The sequence below is a fragment of the Seriola dumerili genome, unplaced genomic scaffold (genome assembly GCF_002260705.1).
Source record: "Seriola dumerili isolate Sdu_G_001 unplaced genomic scaffold, Sdu_1.0 BDQW01000149.1, whole genome shotgun sequence".
NCBI lineage: Eukaryota > Metazoa > Chordata > Actinopteri > Carangiformes > Carangidae > Seriola > Seriola dumerili.
This window is the reverse complement of record NW_019174404.1, coordinates 15142256-15162090: the sequence shown is the minus strand read 5'-3', so window position 1 is coordinate 15162090 and position 19835 is coordinate 15142256. Positions and strand designations below refer to the sequence as shown.

General features: G+C 42.0%; 1 protein-coding gene across 1 annotated transcript in view; it reads left to right on the top strand.

Annotated features, from left to right (window-relative positions):
- The window catches only part of dlgap2 (DLG associated protein 2), a 161906-nt gene that overhangs the window by 127837 nt on the left and 14234 nt on the right, over nucleotides 1-19835 (top strand). Inside the window, 2 exon segments of the mRNA XM_022751077.1 lie at nucleotides 7032-7182; nucleotides 8081-8297. Coding sequence (XP_022606798.1) covers nucleotides 7032-7182; nucleotides 8081-8297 — 368 coding nt within the window.

Below are 19835 nucleotides of genomic sequence, written 5' to 3'. Positions count from 1 at the left end.
AAATCATGTGTTTTCTCTCCCATCAGTTAAAAGAATGTGTACACTTTGGTAATGAAAGAAAGTAGTCCGGTGCTGCCACAAAACTTTCACTGAAGACTAAAACCGATGTCATTATCTGGACGTTGCCATATGTGACTCCAGCAGCAACCTTGTAGGATCTCAGTTAGTTTGAGATTGAAAATATCTGGGTCGTTGCGTAAATATTGAATGAGTTGGGAGTGCCATAAATGTTTCAGTTAATCCAATGCTATTAACAAAAAAACGCTGCTGTTGTGCTTAATTCATTTGAAATTTGGTCTATAGACAAAATCTGTGTCCTTCCACCAGAGCTCCAAAGTCTCTCCTCCCAGTGTCATGGTAGAAAGGGTTATACAACATGGCTTATAGCACAGCTCAGGACATGCTGACACTACAATCAAATGTTTGGACACCTTCTTCTTCTTCTTCTAATATTAACTGGCTGAGCTGGTATAAGCATTATTCTCTCTTAAGATAAGTAAATAAGTGGGCTGAGAGTGAGGGGAAAAGAAGCACATAGATAGAAGTATACTGTGGTCCAAACACAAGTCACAACAAATGGCTGAAAATAATGCATGTGACATGTGAAAATGCAAAATATAATAACAAAGGAGCTCAATGTGGCTATAGCCTGTGTCATTTGTCCTCCATACAGTGCACTTTACTCAGGCAGGTTTGCTGGACTGTGTAGAAAGATTCTTACCTGCTGCTGCTTCTGCGTAAGCCTCTCTTTATTTGCCCAGAGGCAAATAATGGCAAATAACTTGTAGACATTATGCAAAGACGACCTTGTGTCTGACCTTGTGTAGAGTGCAGCCTGTGACACACACTCACAGCTACAGAATGTAACATCAGACAGACAGTGATACACACACCAACTAACACTGATGATTCCCTCACTCGTATTGTCACACCCTCGTCTCTTACACCTCACAAAGCCGGACGACTTTTTAAGTGGAGGCACGGAAACCGCAGAGAGCAACGCCCACAGAATCCTCTAATACACATCACCTGACCCTGATGGAAACACGTACATGCAAACACACGTACAGAATTAATGATGAGCATCTGTGGCAGAGTGTTTGTGACGTGTCTCTGCAGGATGCCAGGAGACAGAAGCAGGGCAGCAGAGATCCAGATCCAGCTTCTGCTGTCAAACAGTTTCTGTTTTTGCGTACGCACTGTAGTAAGCCAGAGTTTCATCCCAGTGGATGTATGATGATAAATCGAATGTTATGGATTGTGATCAGGCAGGATGATAATGATATTTGTCACAGACGATGCAGTCGTTTGGCCTTTTTAGCAGCTCTTAACTCTTTCAGATTATGATGTATCGTATGAGGGTGCTGCAGTGAAGTATGCCCCTTTTTCGACATCTTCCAAAGCTTTCCCTGACTATCCATTTTGAATAGCTGTGAACAGTGAATGATTTATGAGGATGCAACAGCGGGAAAGGCTATCAGTTGCAGTTATTGTACTCCAAGGACCCTCTGAATAATGGCTCTCTCAGTGGCTATACTGAGATTCTGCTGGGCTCTGCTGTAAGGAAGATATTGATCAGCATGGATCAGGCTGTGTGGCCGGCCTCAGAGTCCATTGACAGCAGCGGCAGCGTTATTGAGTCTGGAGAAGGTTTGTTGTTGCATTCATTTCAAACACCAGGATTGTCCCCAAGGGTGTCATTACTGAGGAGTCCTGATACTCCCCTGAACCCACTCTTAGATTGCCATAATGTGGTATCTGTCCTCTGGGATTGAGCTGGAGATATATATATCATTTTTTATGTGCCGTGTTTTTGTGCATCTTCCAAGATATACAGTTTTTCTGATTTCAACAATTTGAGATTGGCTTAGTGCAGTGCTAGACAAAATAAATCACCCAAGTCAATATTTATCCATTTATTAGCTAATTGATTAATAATTAGTTAAGATAATTAAACTAATTAATTGAGTGTCCTACTCAAAACATATGTTGGTCCCAACTCTTTTTAAAAAATGATTTAAGAGATAAGATGAGTTCATATTTTTATTGATCACGGGAGGAAAATTTAGCTTGAGAGCAGTACAAGAAGGCCAGCAACGCTGACAGTAACAGGATACAGATAAGTAGAATAAAATATATATATATAGTTGAATGAATATGGCATTCATGTTTATGGTAGGTTTTTCATTAAAAAAGAAAAAAAGAATATCAGCAAATATCACGATTATTTTTACACCCTCAAATCAGTATCAGCCTCAAAAAGCAGCATCAGTCAGGCTGTAGTTTAGTGCGGGGGTTGAAGTGGGCCAGAACGATTGGCGTTCCAGCACCTTCGATTAATGAGTAAATAAATCAGAGTGTCTAAATAGAGAGCGAGACAGACAAGCAGACACACAGAGGCAGGAGAGAAGCTCCTCACACAAGGCGATGGTCCTTTTAACTTCATTGTTGCAGAACAAGTACCGCCCCGCTTATCCAGGAGCATATAAAAACCTCTATGTTCTAAATTCATGAGGTTATTACTAAGATCAGCTCTACGTATGATAAAATAAGAACAGAGGAGCAGAGTCACTTGTTGACCGGCGTGGAGAAATGTGCTTCTGGTGCGAAGAGCCAGGCTACTGCTCATGCGACAATGAATCTTAGCGTTCCCCCACCTGCCAAATCCCACTTTTACCCCTGGTTTAGTGTTGGAATTAAGTTATGCTGCAGTAGACAGAGCTTTATTTGGAATAATGTGAAAGCTGAAAACACGGGCAGCTTCAAAGTGCTGCCCACGACTTTGAACTAAAGTTCCCATAAATCAGCTTGCATGAAAGGGCACACTCATGTTTGCAAATCCGGCTGGTCTCTGATTGTTTCACCAAAGAATATCAAAGTGAGAGGAAACCAAACAGCAGTGAGATCAGGGAAAGAGGAATCAACTGTTTTAAAAACCTGTTTGGATGAAGATATTCTTGACTTTATTTAGACCTAAACAGGATTTCATTTGGACACACTTTACTTAAAAGTCTGAATCTCTCATCATTTGTTCAGAAGTGTGGCTATTTTCAATTTTTATTCTTGGCAGTTGGCAGCGCAGCGCCGTGGTCCATATCAAGTACTGTTATACGTCCACACAAAAGAGTCACCACAGATACGATTGCCACCTGACATGAGAGCTCTCATGCTATTATGCTTCATCGGGCTTGTTGGGATGAAATTAGATTGGATTCAAGACAGACATGGCGTAGGTTGGATTTCCCCTGCACTTGTAGCAATTTAACGTCCCGCTGGGGCATTCAGATGGGCCAAACACAAATTTGACAGCAGCAACTCCCTGAAGCAAATCATGTTAAAGTGAGAACAGGCTGTCAGGTTGTGTCACCTCCCTCCATCTTTCCCTCTTTCAAGTTCTCTTTACGCGCTCGTGGTTGACAGGGTCGCCTCTTGGTTCATCTGTCCAATAAAGAATACATCACAGTCACGGGAACACTGAGCGGGAACAGCCTGTGCACTAGAAGGAAAGTTAGATGTCGATGATTGTTTTAATTAATATCCATTTAAACCCCACAACCCAAACCCACTCCCCTTCAATTACAACTTCACCCTCAGGTCCTGTATGTCCTGTAGAGCCGACAGCAATGATAAATTGAATATGAATCGACTTTTTTGTGGGCCTGCCAAAGATGTTTAAAGAATGTATTAATGATGATGGGAACTGAATGGCATGTGGCAAATTTCACTATTAGCCATTAGCATAATGAGTCACTGAGTCAATCAGTAATGACAGGTTATGTTTGAAAACGGGTTGCAGTGACACACATGCACATGAACATCAATATCAGTCTCCGGCAACTTAACCTCTCTCTAAACGACTGAGGCCAACAAGTCGTTCAATCAGACCCATTTTTTGGCAGTTTCTAAAATAACTCGCATTTGTTTGCCTCCCATCCATGATTAGCCTCTCGAGTCACTATAATTAATCAAAGTTAACACTAGCAAAGCATTCAATAATTCTTGATTTGACATAATGTAATTACTCATTCAAAAGGCGCTGGGTATGAGCATTTCTCCCTCGGATCCCAAGGTCAAAGCAGAATTCCAATCCACTGATTTGTGGCTGCGTGAGACGTGTCATGCATAGTTAGGCTAATTTTCTCTTTGCAAGGCTTTTTGTTAACACCTTAACCTTGTCCCCGTTACCTAATGTATTTGATTAAAAAAAAAAATCTCCTTGGCCCCAACCACAAACGCAGTAGCTTGAAAAGAAAAAGTTGCGTGTTTTTGTACGAGAGAGCATGTTAACACTGTGGATCCAGTGCTATAGTAATATGACATGTAGTAAACATCAACATCATTCCTACATTCCTACAATACCTTTTGGTTTCCTTACCAAGATGACATCCATTCCTCTTGTTATCGTCTGCCTCTGCGGGAACCATCGGGAGGATGTAACTGTTCACCATAGGGCTTTGCAGTGCATTAGGTTTGACAAGAAAGAAACCAAGTTTGTTTTTTTTTCTTATTGAATATGTTAACCCTTTATGCAAACTCTTCTCCCCTGCAGCAAACTGTTTTTCGTGCCTCAGAATCCTCCTTGGCTCTTTCTCTACAGTATGTCCTGTTCAATCAAATGCCTTACTTTCACCCTTTCTCTTCAGAAATTAGCACTTAGCACCAATTGTCAAGGCAGACCTTTGAGCAGCAGCACAGGAAGTGTGATATTCCCATCATCCCTTGCCTTAAAATCGGCCAACTATGGAAGTGCATTATCACCAATCAGAAACATTTGTGGAGGCCTATAGGGGACTATATTAAAATGATCATGTAAACTTGAAATTTCATTTTAATATGGTCATAGAACACCCATATGAGTTTGTGAAAATGCAAATGCAAATTGTGTTGTTGCATTTTCATTTCAACATTTACTCAAACATACATGTGTGGAAAATAATCATGCTATTGTGGAATTACATTTTCATTTTCAAGTTTACGTTGTCATTCTGATATAGTCCCCTATAGGGTTCAATAGACAATAGGAGGAAATTTGCTGTGGCATGATTTGATAAAGGACCGACACATTCTCAAAACCGCCCTCCTTCCCTCAGCTGAGGATAATAGACATCTCTACAGGGAAGGGTATGGGTGAAGTATGCTTGAGTTATGCCTCAGCCGGTGCACTTCTATCTGATCCTATCAGCTAAAAGCTCCACTAAGTTTTGTGACTTGGAGAAGGACTTTAGGTAGGTTTTTTTTTTGTTTTTTTTGTTTTTTTTTATTAATTCTCATTTGGCTCAATTAACTAAATCTAATTACCCACACAGGGAAAGAATGTGTGGTTTATGATGTAGTCTAACTCTTTCTTGCGTCCAGCTTTTCATTATCAAGTGCTTTGTTATCATTTTTAGTTGGTGCTGGTGGGCAGTGTGTGTGTGTGTGTGTGTGTGTGTGTGTGTGTGTGTGTGTGGGTGTGTGTGTGTGTGTGGGTGTGTGTGTGTGTGTGTGTGTGTGTGTGTGCAACAAAACTCATAATACACCCCTCATCACGTCACTTGTGTGTGTGTGCACAAAGCTATCTGCATACTAAATGTAACTGTAACTTTTGCCCACTTTTACCATCACACAAAGGCCATGTCGGTCATATTGTATCACCCTAATGTTTGCAGAACATTCAGTGCACCACAAATGCCATACAGAGCCAGTTCCATTGGGCTTGTACCCAGTGATGTCACATCCATCCAACTCCCACTTGTGGGACTCAGTAACTCTGTTTTCTTCTCTACCCACAGCTCTTACCGCCTGGATAAAATCAACAGTGACATGCGTAACTACATCACCAATTTTGCTGCAGACTTAAGGTGAATACAGGCTCAGCGCCGCCCCTCCCCTTACCGCTCTGTTGCTGCCATGTTGCAGTGGTCAGACATAGGAGCCAGCTGGCTCGCTGCCCTGCTGACATATTCAATATGGACGCCTCACAGAGCAAACACTCAAGACCAGTCAGTGAGAGGTCACCTGGGGCAATCTGCTCATACTGGCGAAGCATAAGGCACTGTTAAACACAATATAGATATGATTTGATTCACTGCTATACAATATACCAGTATGGCAGGAAATGACTTTCTTATATTAAAGATGAAAACAACATTGTTGCAGTGTGTGTTTTGAGAGATTAACCATATGATTTAAGAGATAGGGCTTCTTCCCATTAACAGCGTCTTCACTTTTACCACTTCATTCAGACGTAATCTCTGTGTGTTTCTGCTCTGGGATGTCTTTGGATGCCTAGAAGGTTGATATTGCTTTGCAAATACACACAGCCTTGCTACAGCATGACAAGATGGATTGGGGGACTTTTAATCACACTGGCATTTTCCTCGCTGCCAAACACCAGCGTTTATCTCTATAAAAAGCCCAGAAACTGCGTACTCATCCCTGCCTGCCATTACAAATAGATCTGGCAGAGGGAACCTCACTTTGGTATTCCTAATGTTACTCACATAGCATTCTTTAGTTTACTTAAAGCACATTCCTTCCACCGTGCCTTTCTGTTCAGCTTCTCTCCAGGAGACTTCTAACCAGGCATGGGTTTGTGAGCATCTCTCTTGCCCTGCGGGGGGGAGGGCACTGTTAATTGACCTGATTGACACCGGGGTCCTCTCTGAAGTGCTTGCTCACTAACTAGCTCCTGATTTGCATTTCCCTCATTTCCAAGCATTGATTGGATGTTTCAGCACCAGAGAAATCGAACTGCCTTTTTAAGGACACCGGTGAACACATCAGTGTAGTCGGGGAGAGAAACAGAAAGAGAGAGGCACCTCTCTTGGGAGACACATTGTCATAACCAGTCTTCCTCTCAAGTTCAGGTTACCCAGAGAAAGCCCACTGCGCTTAATAGCACTTCATTGTTTTTGTGATTATGTTGCACCTGTAGCCGCTATAGTCAAACCACTTAAATATTAGTTCGATTATATTTAACTGTTTAAGAAATCATCACCATGGCTGTAGTCCCACTCCCTGCCTGCCTCTCTTTTTCTCTCTCTGTTCAGTCAGAGCTACCACTTGCAAGCCACCAGGGACATGCACCCAAGCATTGCCTTGGATCCCTCTGCCAACTACAACTCACCCAAGTTTCGCTCCAGGAACCAGAGCTATATGCGGGCCGTCAGCACCCTCAGTCAGGCTAGCTGTGTTAGCCAAGTGAGCCAGGTGAGTCAGCGCCCTTTCAATTAGGAGAGATTCTCGAATCCTAATGAAGAGCAGTGCTTCTCACAGGACAGACTGAGGGACGGAGGAGGTCCTTGGGAGCAAAATTTGATAAAATGATTTCACCACACAGATCTTCATTTTAAAATCCCAGTTAAAGAGCACAACTATCCTACCACCTCTTTTTAGATATTTTTTTTAAACACAGATACCCTTTTTTTGTGACTGCATTTCACTTAATTTACACAGCAGTTCATTGCACATTTTTCATCTGTATTAATTAAAGGACTTCAACAGGGGTTGTTGAGATATTCATCTCCCTCTTAAAAGAGAGGCCTATTGATTTGTTCAGAGTCAACTAAACTCCAACTAATTCCAAATCCCAATAGAACAAGATGTTTATCTTTGATTCTGGGAATGGAGTGATGACCATCAAACAACTTTCTACTCAGTAAAACAACCATTAGTAACAATTCAGTATCACAGACATTGACAAGGCACATCATGCACATCTGAAACAGAAAACAGAAATAGGTACTGTCAGCAACAACATGTCTTTTACATCAAACTGTAACCCTGACTCCATGAAAATTTACATCATGTTGTTTGGTTGTAAAGCTAGAGCGACTGCAGCAAAAGGAGAAATCCACAGGTTATCTACTGAAATTATAAAAACACATTTTCCATGGATTTCAGTGCTGAGCTCTGCATTTTAAAACATGCACACTGTTTGATTTTTGCAGGAAGCCTTGTTTTTATTCAAAGGGACAGTGACCGCAAACATAGTGTAACGTTTTACAACCCACCAATTAAATATCTCTGGATAAACAGAGAAATATCATCACTGGCCTAACAATGGAAAAATCATGCTTATGGCTTTTGTTTCTCACAGGTGAGTGAAACAGAAATAAATGGCCAGTTTGAGTCAGTGTGCGAGTCTGTGTTCAGTGAGGTGGAATCCCAGGCCATGGAGGCTTTGGACCTCCCCGGCTGCTTCCGAACCCGGAGCCACAGCTACCTGCGAGCCATCCAGGCCGGCTACTCCCAAGACGATGACTGCATCCCCCCCATGGCCTCCACTGTCACCTCCACCATCAGGTCCACCACAGGTAAGGACGATTTGACATAAAATATATTTGCACAATACAACATGTGACATGTCTTAGATGTTGGTATTTTTGTTTGCTTAAGTACAAGTGACAAACTGACACCACAAGCTTACACTTGGCATTGACATGTGGTATTGATGAATATAGAGCAGTTAGTGCAAACTGGTTGTGCTGTCAAACAGCTTCATATCTTTGCATGAATCACTCGTGTATGTTTCCATTGTTTTTGATGGAGGTATGATTACCGTAGCTATCACTTGTGACCTGTGCCAGTTCATCCTACTGTATTTTCGATACAGTGCTTCATCTGCTCATCCATTGGATGCATCAGAGAGTAAAGCTATGAACCCTATTGAAAATCACAAATGGAAATTATCTGAAATAAAAATCAGGTCAGAATAAGGACATGGCTGCTTTTTCCGCTACATTTTGGATATCTGACTTTCTTTATGAGGCCACATGGTGACACTTGTGAACGCACTCACAGCTTTATTGCGAACTGGTCAGAGAAATGGTGAAATTGCCATATGCAAAGTATGCATTCTTTACTTGTAAACTCAGTTAACACTGTGCTGCAAACCCCTTAAACATCACAGCATACACTATGAAATCTCTTCGTCCACAGATTGTTCACTTCATACAAATTATTTTGTCTCATTGCAAAGCTCATGTCTACACACAATGAGATCCCATTACAAAACTGCACACTATTGTGTCTGGACTTGGACAGTGAATAATGTAAAGCTGACAATGAATACATCGGTAACAGAACTGTCACTTTGGTTAGTCACATATATCACATATGCAAACTGCTGCAATAAATCTAAACCTACTCAGCTGACACGTGCATTTATTTCTGGTACTGAGCCTTGATTATAAATTGTAAGCTGCTGATGGTTTCAACAATTCCCATGATTGCTGGATTCACAGAGGAAATGATATGTCCTTGTACAGATGAAGAATGTGGGAAGAAAAGAAGACAAAGTGTCTGGGCAAGAAGTCTGAGCGGATTCCACCTCTTCCCACAGTAGATACATGAACTAACAACATCAGTCGGACTATAATAGGGAGGGTTAGGGGTGTGGACATCTGGAGATGTGCTTATAATCAATTCTTTATACCTATAAATGTTTGCTTACACTGCTTTCTCAGTAAACTCAAATATCTTTGCATTTTTAGGATGCAGAGTTTGGTATGTGATGGATTCCTCCACTATTTTGGACATGGGGCAATTGGTGGTTCGAATCAATCGGTTCAAACTGGACCTCACATTTTCAATAGGGTTCATACAATACTTCCTGATTTATGAGAAAAGGTTTTGAAGCTTTGCTCATCTTTGCCTCTTTTCATTGCACAAAGTACACTTTTCTTTACCTGAAAGCAGAAGAGCATGCAAGGATTGTTCTTACACCTCATTTATTAGAAATATTGTCCATTCTCTGTGATGTGTTCCGGGAGCTAGGAGTTTCAGCTTTGTGCACTGAAAAGATGTGAAGAATGCATGCTACAAATTAAGGTCGAGAAGGCAGTGTAAACCATTAATGGAAATGAGTCAAAATGGGAGCACTTTCTCAGTCTTACACTGGTATTCCACACTGTAATGTTTTATGATATTACAGATTATTAAAGTTGTGGTTTAAAAATTCTTCAATATGCATCTACAGTATACAGATGGGCGAATTGGGGAAATAATCATAAGGTTGGCACCTAATTGTTATAGATTTCTGCTATTATCTTATTTTGACTCATGGCATTCAGTGCATGATTTGATGTTACTGCTTTGTGGCAATTAAAAGCACATTCTCTCCAGCTGCTCACACCTTTGGCCACATTACAGATATATATTTACATTTGTCTTCCAGACAGAAATTATGTGCAGGAAGACTCTTGTTTACCCGACCAGACCAGTATACATGAGGATTTGGCAGACACAGCCCCTTTGGCTCATGATGATCTAGGCTGCCCCATCAGAAGAGACAGGCTTTACCAACAAGATAGCATGGGGGCTACAGCCAAACCTTTGTCAGGACCACCTGTCTCTCCAAGCCTCTTCAGATCCCCCAGATCTAGTGCCCCAGAACGGCCGTCACCAAAAGCCATCCAGGCCAGTATCAAAGAGTCGGCTACCTTGGCTGCAGCTATCAGCATGCAGTGGAAGGAAGAGGTCTCGGCCATGCGGCGTGAGCTTGCTGAACTCAGGAGGGACCTCTGTAAAGAGCTTCGTGCTTTCAACAGTAATTTCAACACTTTCACACAGCATTACAACACGTGGTCTCCCCAAGGTGATCATATGGCAGCTGGAGCTGGAGCAGGTTTAGACGGAGGGGTTGGGGCTGGGGCAGGGACAGGAGCAGGAGCAGGGGCTGAGGAGGGAGCAGGGACAGGGGCAGTGGCAGGAGCACTTGGAACCTCCACAGTTGATAGAGGCACCGGGGGAGCTAGAGAGAAGAAACCCCAAGTATCCAAAGTGTCTGTGGGGACCCAGGCCAGAAGCAAGGTCCTCGTCCGGCAGAGCACTGCAGACGCAGCTGTCAATTGTCCGGAGGAGAAGGAGGAAAAGAAAGGCGCCCGCCGAAATCTGCCAAAACAGCTCTCGATGGACCCAAGCATTCTTGCCTGTCCACAGTCAATGTATGTGGAGAGTGCCATACCGCTTTCTTTGGATCCAATACTTACAGGCTCTCTTAGAGCACAATTCGAGCCATTTGACTTGCCTGTTGTGCCCTCTGCAGCTAAACCAGAACCAAAACCAGAGCTACCAGACCATGCAATTGTGAGTTTATCTGACGTGGCCACTAATGAGCCAACTACCACTCATGGTATGGTGCCACTTCCAGCAGAAACAACCCTCGAGAAGCCCCAGGATTCAGTGACAGTGGAACAAGAAATGGTAATCACTGCACAGCTAATAAATATAGACCCAGCTAATGAGTCCCATTCAGATACTGAACCATCTCAGCCTGATGACATGAAATCTCCAGATGCAGAACTAATTAAAAGAGATAAGATACAGCTACCATATCCAGTCCCTGTAGTTACTGTGTCTCCACCAGAGGAGCATGATGATGATATCATGTCAGATTCAGAGTCTCTAGATCCCAACACTGTGAACAAGCTGGATCCAGTCTCTCAAGATCCTACTACTGTGTCTTTGCCATATTCAGGATTAGAAGATCCCGATCCTGTAGAATCAACAGAATTAGAACCAAAAACATCAGACCCATCCACAGTGTCTTCAACAGATCCAGTTAATCAAGGCCCACTCTCAGCCGTTGATGCACCCTCACTTGATCTAGATACTGTTACGCCATATAATTTAGAGACTGACATCAATTGTCCATCCATTGTGGTGTCAGAGTACCTGGAAACAGAACCTCCTGCAAGTCCAACTGACATTGACACAAATCCAGATCCCATTATCACCCTTCCAGATTATCCTCCTGACCCTCCCCCAGAGCAAATGACGTCAGTCTCAACCTTTGCTTCCAGTTCAGTTGAAAGTCCACCAAACACTGAACCAGAGCCCCAAGACTCGGAGTGGCCACCCCTTCCAGAACCCCTGGACACCACTCCTATATATCACGCTGATCTGGTCCACTTTGACTTAGTCATGCTGACTTCCCTAGATCAAGATGATCTTGACTCAGTGTTCATGGACCCTGAACCGGAACCATTTGACCTGAGTGATGACTCTCCATCTAATGCTGAGGATTTAGATCCACCCTTATACCACTCAGATTGTCCAAGTTCACCCATAGCCACGGTTGACCCTGCCACGCTGTGCCCCTTGGATCTATCACAGTCAACAGAATCCATTGGTTCAGATCCAGCTATAGAGAATCACCTAGCTCATTTGCCTCAGGGCGTAGCCTCGGAATTACATGAAGTCCTACTACCACAGGTCACTGTCACAATATCCCCTCCTAGTTCAGTATCCCCAGATACTTCACTGGAGATAGACTTTGGACCCACAAGTCCAGCCCCAGATCCTCTTCCACCAGACACAGATCCAGATCCAGATCCTTTTCCACCAGACACAGATCCAGACCCAGATCTTCTTCAACCAGACACAGATCCAGACCCAGATCTTCTTCAACCAGACACAGATCCAGACGCAGATCCTCTTCCACCAGACACAGATTCAGACCCAGATCCTCTTCAACCAGACACAGATCCAGACGCAGATCCTCTTCAACCAGACACAGATCCAGACCCAGATCCTCTTCCACCAGACACAGATTCAGACCCAGATCCTCTTCAACCACACACAGATCCAGACCAGGATCCTCTTCAACCAGACACAGATCCAACCCCAGATCCTCTTCCACCAGACACAGATCAAGCCCCAGATCCTTTTCCCCCAGATACAGATACAGATCCATCACCACCAGATCTCGAAGTCATATCCTCAGTGGACCTGGCACACATGGAGCCAGATGATATTATAGTATATCAGGAGTATGATGAATGTGCAGAAGAAGAGACCCCAGGGAGTCCAGAGAGGTCCTCAAGTGAAAAGGCCTTTCTGTGGTACAGGTGGCAGAAGAGGGGCCATAGACGAGAGTCAATGCACAGGAGTGCCAGTGTGGAACTATGGAGCGGTAGATACGAGTACAACAGTGCAGAAATCACATACGTGTCTCTCACTCTGTGAGTTCATACCTCATTCTCAGCAGACAAAATGTAGCTCAAAGTATATTTATATAGCTCATGGTTTGTAGCTGCCAGTGCACTGTAGAGCAATGTGCAGATCTAAATGTCATGTGAACATTGGCATTCAGGCAAGCACTTCCCTATATACAAGCCTGCAGTAAAAAAGACTGCATTGGTAGCAGCAAAATCCATATGTCACTGACTGCAAGAATGTGATGAACCATTTGTGGTGACAAATATACTGAACAACGATACATTCAGAGAGCAGTGTGAACTTCTCTGAAGCCTGTTGTCACCACTGATGTGAATTCTCTTCCAGGACAGTACAGCTTATTTCATAGTACCTTTTTTTTACTCACTGGATACACTTGTAATGAATGTTCTTGCTCGGTCAGTGGATTACATCAAAGACATTTTACGCATCTATTTTAAGAGACTCTTTTGGAGCTCTATTATAGACCACGGACAAGATGGCCTTATGTGTACGAGGTCCAGACAATGCTTTCAGTGATAATGGAAACTTTCCTTCCCTTGATGTGTTTCAGGCTCCGTGTTTATTGTCACTCCAGAGTGGGGTGAAGTAAATCTTGGCAGTTATCATATAACTATAAGGACATACTGTTTACTATGTGAGCTGTTGGATGGACTCTGCAGGTATAAAGAACAAGGACATGATGCTGTGGGATGATGTTTGCACAATCATAGACAGAGCTGGAACTCTATACTGTTTATTTGTTGGGAAAATAACTTGCATCATTCACACTCACGCTCAAATATAATTACAAACCAGAACAGTTACAGTATGTAGCTTCACAACCTCATGTTAACTTACATGCACATACACTTTGCTACCAAACATACAGCACACACTGTACACACACATCTTTGCTGGACAATAAGTATAAAGATACATTTATTTAAAAAAATAAATAAAAATACACAGTAAATCGTGATTAAATTTGTCTGATAATCTGACTATAGTAATAATAGGCCTTGATGAGAGGTGATATTGTATTTTTTACTGTAAAATATCATCTTAATGCTCAGGAATCAAAGACTGAGAATGTAATACAACCGGGACATAAGTGTAATGAAATGAATTGAATTGTGTTCCTTCCTGAAAAGAGGTGTACATCTTTGTGTGGCTATTTTTTTTTTTTTTTAAATGTGTGACACTGAATGATGAAAATTATGTTGTAATGGTGCATGACAGATGGCCTCAATATTTTGTGCATTTCATACACAGTGCCTCACTGTAAGTATTTGGTTCTATTCATAGTTTCATTTTGATGAAAGGAGCCGACATACCACCGAATACACGGAATTCTGTTACCAGCAATGAACAGCTAAAAAGCCAGGCAAATCACAAGATATATCTGTGCTATCTATCCAATTAACGGGCTCTATATGGAATCACCCACTGAAGTCTGTGCTCTAATAAAGTGCAGTGGAACAAAAGGAATCTTTCAGCTGAGCATCAGTGAGCTACCAGAAAAGGATTTTCCTGAGTGTTGTTTTGAATTGAATATGCACAGAGCACTTCATGAAAGTTTTGCTAAATTGACTGAATCTGAAAGGTTTTCAAAGTGGTGGGAAGTCAATTAGTTTGTACTGTTTTATTCTTTCTGCTCGTTTATCTGGCAAAAAAAAAAAAAAATGCAACAGCCTTTTCCTCCCCGGACACCTTCCACGTTTAAATTTTCATTTGCAAATTGTAAAAATTGGTATCTAGAAGTAGCACATAATTTAACCTGCACTGCAGTCACATTATGTTTATTCATAAGGTATAGTCTAAGAATAAACTCTTTCAGGATTCAGTCATGCAATGAAAAATACTGGCATGTGATAACAGGCCCTTTTTTTTTTTTTACTGTGAACTTCAGAACAAAGGGACTGGTGGTGATGAGAAGTTATGAAATCTCTGCTTAACTGAAGGTGGATTTGCAGAGAAAACTTGATGTGCTGGCATAGCTGTGTTTGTCATAACACAGGATCTACTGTTAAATTATTAAAAGGCAAATAAGCCGATGACCTCTATGGCATGTAAAACAATTGAACTGCCCTACTATAGTTTACATAATTGATTGCTTTCTGTATACATCCATTTTCATTTTTTATGAACTTAATACATTTAAGGAGCAAATATCAAGATCAATACTTTTCACTTCACCCAGCACTTGCCACATAGGCGGTGGTCATGTTTAAATTTTTAGCACTCTTTACGAGAACTTTTTTCTTGATTCAAGAGTGAATCTGGCAAAGAGAAGTAGTCATATTGTACTTATAAATCAGAGGCAAAATGATTGAGTACTGCCTGAATTAAGCAGTAATGCAATCTTTTTAAAAATACACTAATTTGAATGCATTTGAATACAAAATCATGAAAAGAAGGATACATTTTTTCCTCTCAAAGAAATATTACCTTGCAATTACTATTTCCAAGAATTGAACATGCCAAGAAAAAATCCAGTCAAGAAAAATTTTTTTCACATTTCATACCACAGAACCAATACTTGTTGATGCCTGGTCAGCGCATCACACACACAGTTGCAGATGCAGGTCACCTGCAACTGTAACTCACCTGCAACTGTAACACACACATCGCTGCTAATCCATAACTACAACAGGCTTTAAGGGGAGTCAGCTTTGTTGTTTTTATAATTACTATATAGGATTTCCTGTCTTTATCCAGGCACCTGTGTCAGGTCAGTGATAAAGAGCCAGGTCACATGATGTATGTTCACACCAATCTCAAACACAGGTTACTGCACCTGTGTGCAAATGGTATATAATAAACATCAGATGTGTATGAGCGTAGTAAACATTCAAAGATGAAAAAACAAATGTATCAGGAAATAAACAGTATTTGTGTGAATGCTGATTGCTTATTGTATACCTTATCCAAAATTTCCTTGGTCACTCCTTGAACAAGATGCTCTGCTGGAACATGGTGCATTTAATACTGTATGTTTTTATAGACTGACCTAGTCAGTGTGCCTCCCTGCTGAGGGCATTTTTCTTAGTTGTGATTTTGCTCTACATCCTGCTGTGCAGGATGATCCTAATAGCCTGCAGTCTCTCCCTGGATCCACTCTTCCTTGTGTGATGTTAATAATACTGTACTGTATGTTTGGGCAGACATGCCCATTCTTCTGAATATCCACCCCGCTCCCTTGTTTTCAGGGATCCAGTTCTGCCTCCCCTCCACCTGCAGCATTGATCGGACTCCCCAGCAAACCCCAGGTAAACCTGCTACCTGGGGCATCCTTCATTGCTTCATATTAATGTGAAAGACTTTCTTTTAATCAAACGTGAGTTGTTCTGTGGCAAGTTACTCTGAAAATTCAGTTTGAATAATGTTGAGTATATGCACTTACTCCCATTTTCACAGCTAAAGCAAGGAATGAAAGAAAGAAAAGAAATGCCACCACATGATTAATGAACTACAAGTTACAGTGAAAGCAATGTGATACTCTTAATTTTCAAGTGGGAGTTTATAGGATAAATAACAATTCATTTACACTAAAAGACCTCTGTGTATTAATGCAGCTTCACCATTTGTCAGTGTCTTCCCCTTGAGTTCTTTGAGCACAAATATCTGTTATTCATTCATGAAGAACTTGACCCCACAGTAGCTGGATTGACTGTAAAATGCAGTTGTTCCACTCCACCCACTCTCTACACCATCCTGCTTTTTTGACTGAGAGAGACTACAGTCTTGATGGACTCTCATTTGTTGAGAGTGCTTTCTCTGCTGTTGCTTGACATATTTACGATTGCATCACTTTCCTCAAACCCGCCTCCATCCCAAAGTCTGCAATATCACATGAGCACAGACACAAACACACACACCACCCTCTACATATTTCTATTATTAGCCTCCATCGGGTATTTTAGTGAGCCATCCGGTCGACAAGAGGCCCATTACTTTTCTTGAAAGGGTGAGGTTAAGAACACAGTGACAATGCATCTAAGTGGTGACATGCAAATGCTGTTCAGCGTGCAACCAGCAGCTAAAGTGTGTGTGTGTGTGTGTGTGTGTGTGGGGGGGGTGGGGGGGGGGGTCTCATTACAGACTGCAGCAGCCATTACTTATAGACAAGACTCAGCAGTGTGACTTTCATGAACAGCGGGACAACTTCCAAGGCGTTATAGGCGTGCAGAAAAAGGAACGCCCTTGATCCACAGATCAAGACGAGCTAGCCATGAAATGACAACATTTGCCGCCACAGGGGTGTTTTGTTTGTTGCAAACTGTGTTTTTGTTCTCAGCGATCCATCACACTGCTCCGGACACTTTTAAACTTTCACAAACTATCCAGCGTTTGTTAAATAAGCTTGAGTAATGACTCACCCAGTCTGGTTTTTGTTATCTATTGTTGGCTATTTTTAAATTTAATTTCTTTATTGTTTCTGGCTGCAAAACTTGTGACAGTGCCAATAATGGAGATCACCATCCATCATCCACTCCCTCCCTCCCTCCCTCAGGATCATCTGCATATCCTTAAAAGCCTGCCGCCAAACAAACTGCTGCATTTCCTTTACAGTGATAAATCCAATCGGGGAGAAAGACTCTAAACGACGTGTCAATCAACTCCCCCACAGCCCCACCCTCATGTTAGCATACAAGCCAGTCCTGATAGATAGAGAGGTCCTAACAGAGATTGAGTGGTTAAATCGCTGCCTTTGTGTATCACGTTAATCTGCCTCACTGGCACAGTGGTTGTTGTTTGTGTGTGTGTGTGTGTGTGTGTGTGTGTGTGTGTGTGAGAGAGAGAGAGAGAAAGAGAGATTAAACAGTATTCACACTGAATACATTTAGCAGCCTCTGAACATCCTCCGTCATTTCAATTGTCCTCACCGTACATACTGTCTGTTGAAAGTTTACCTGCACATAAGGAGCCAGCAGCTAAATGACTTCATTCCAAACTAGAGTTAGTATGTTTTCTTGCATGCTACGTAACACAGTATGTTAATCTGTGGTTTGCTTTGCACTGCACACAGAGACCCAGAATCAGACTCGTCCTCCTTCTACTCCCGGTTCTACCTCGCCCCAGGTTTTCTTAACTTTATTTTGGAATATGTGAGCAAAGTGTCAAGAGCGATGAGGTCAGAGCCTGGACACCAGATATCAACACTGTACATACTCTGTTCTATGTCCATCTACTGTGTTTACATTATCTGCGCTTTGTGAGCTGGTTTACTGAACAAACTTTGAATAACTTTGGGAAAACTGGTGACATGAAAAGTCAAGTTGAATTTTCTTGAAGCGCCGTGAAGAACACAAACTGCACTTTTCCTTTCACACATTTCTCATTACACACTGCAAGAGAGTGAGTTAATCTTCGCCATATTTCGATGCGACTGACGTGTTTATTTGAGGAGCTTTGTTTGCTTTGCTTTTCTGACAATCGTTTACATTACATGTCATTTTTCTGTTTGAATAACTCAGAGTCCTGATAGCTTTGCTGACATCAGAGCATGCTTGTTTGCTCATTGAATCTGATTCGTTCATCCTCGGATGTGTGCCACATTTCCTCCCCCCAGCCACGTGTCCCCATCCCCTGCAATGGCATGCCTGCCAGTTTCTCATATAAATTTAAGTAAAATCAAAGTTAAAATTTTGAGAAAGGCCCATCCTACAAGAAAGGGCCACATGATTACACTATAACGTAATGATGCACGTAAGTGGTGCAAATTTCTTGCTAAATTTATAAGTGATCCAACAAGTTCTCCAAATTAAAATGCATCTTTTGTGACTGCCCTTCAGAACAGCACAGTAGCTTTTTTCTTATTTGATGCTGTATCATCTGGACCAAATTATCATTATATTCATTTCAATAATTGTTACCAATTACCACTGCAAAAATGAAAAACATTTTCTGGTCCCAGCACAACACAGCTTAGGTTTGGTTAGGGGAAGATCGTGGTTTGGGTCTAGAATAAGTACTTGTGTGGGGTTAGGGAAACATTGTAGAATGGGTTAAAATTACAATAACATTACTTTGTTAAGGTTAGAGGACCTTTGTCATCATGGTTATAATAATACCCACATTGACAGGACCACAGGATAAGGACTCACTATGCACAACCCAGAGACAGTGATCAACATCATTTCACTGTTTTGGTAATAGTCCCACATTGTATAAGCCGTGAGTGAGTGAGTGAGTGAGTGAGTGAGTGAGTGAGTGAGTGAATGAGTGAGTGAGTGAGTGAGTGAGGTCACTTCAGATGAAAAATAAATGCTGAGTAATCCTGCCACTGCTAAGAGGGAGCAAGAATTATGACACCCCTCCTCCACCACTCCCCTCCCACCCCCTCCTCTTGCACGACTGGCTGGCTAATAATGGCTCTATTTTGGTCTTCCTGCTGAATCATGCCCCCTGAACGGGTCATCTCTTTCCTCCCTTGATCTCTCCTCGCTTCCTGATTTATCCTTGCTCTCTATCTCTCACACACATACACACATACACACACACACACAGACACACACACACTCCCTCACCCTCTCTTCTTGTCCCCACAAATCCACCCTCCCTCCTGTTTCCTCTCCTACATCTCTGTCTCCCTTTACCTCATCTTACTCACTAATGCATCTCCTCAGCCATGAGAAGTTAATTTTGTGAATGGACAGCAGCGTGCGTCATTAAACCCCTGGAGCAGAACGCTTTTCACAGACCAGACGTCTCTAGCTATTTATAAGCACAACCAAAATACGGGTGAGAGAGCCCTGGGTTTTATTCTAAACATAAATGATGCTCTTTCTACAAAAAAAAGTGTTGCAAAAAAAAATAAAAAATTGGTCCCTTGTCCCTTGTTTTAGACAACAGTGTGTTTGTTCTGTAATTGTGCTGTTCAGGCTACAGTGTAATTAGGATGAAATGGT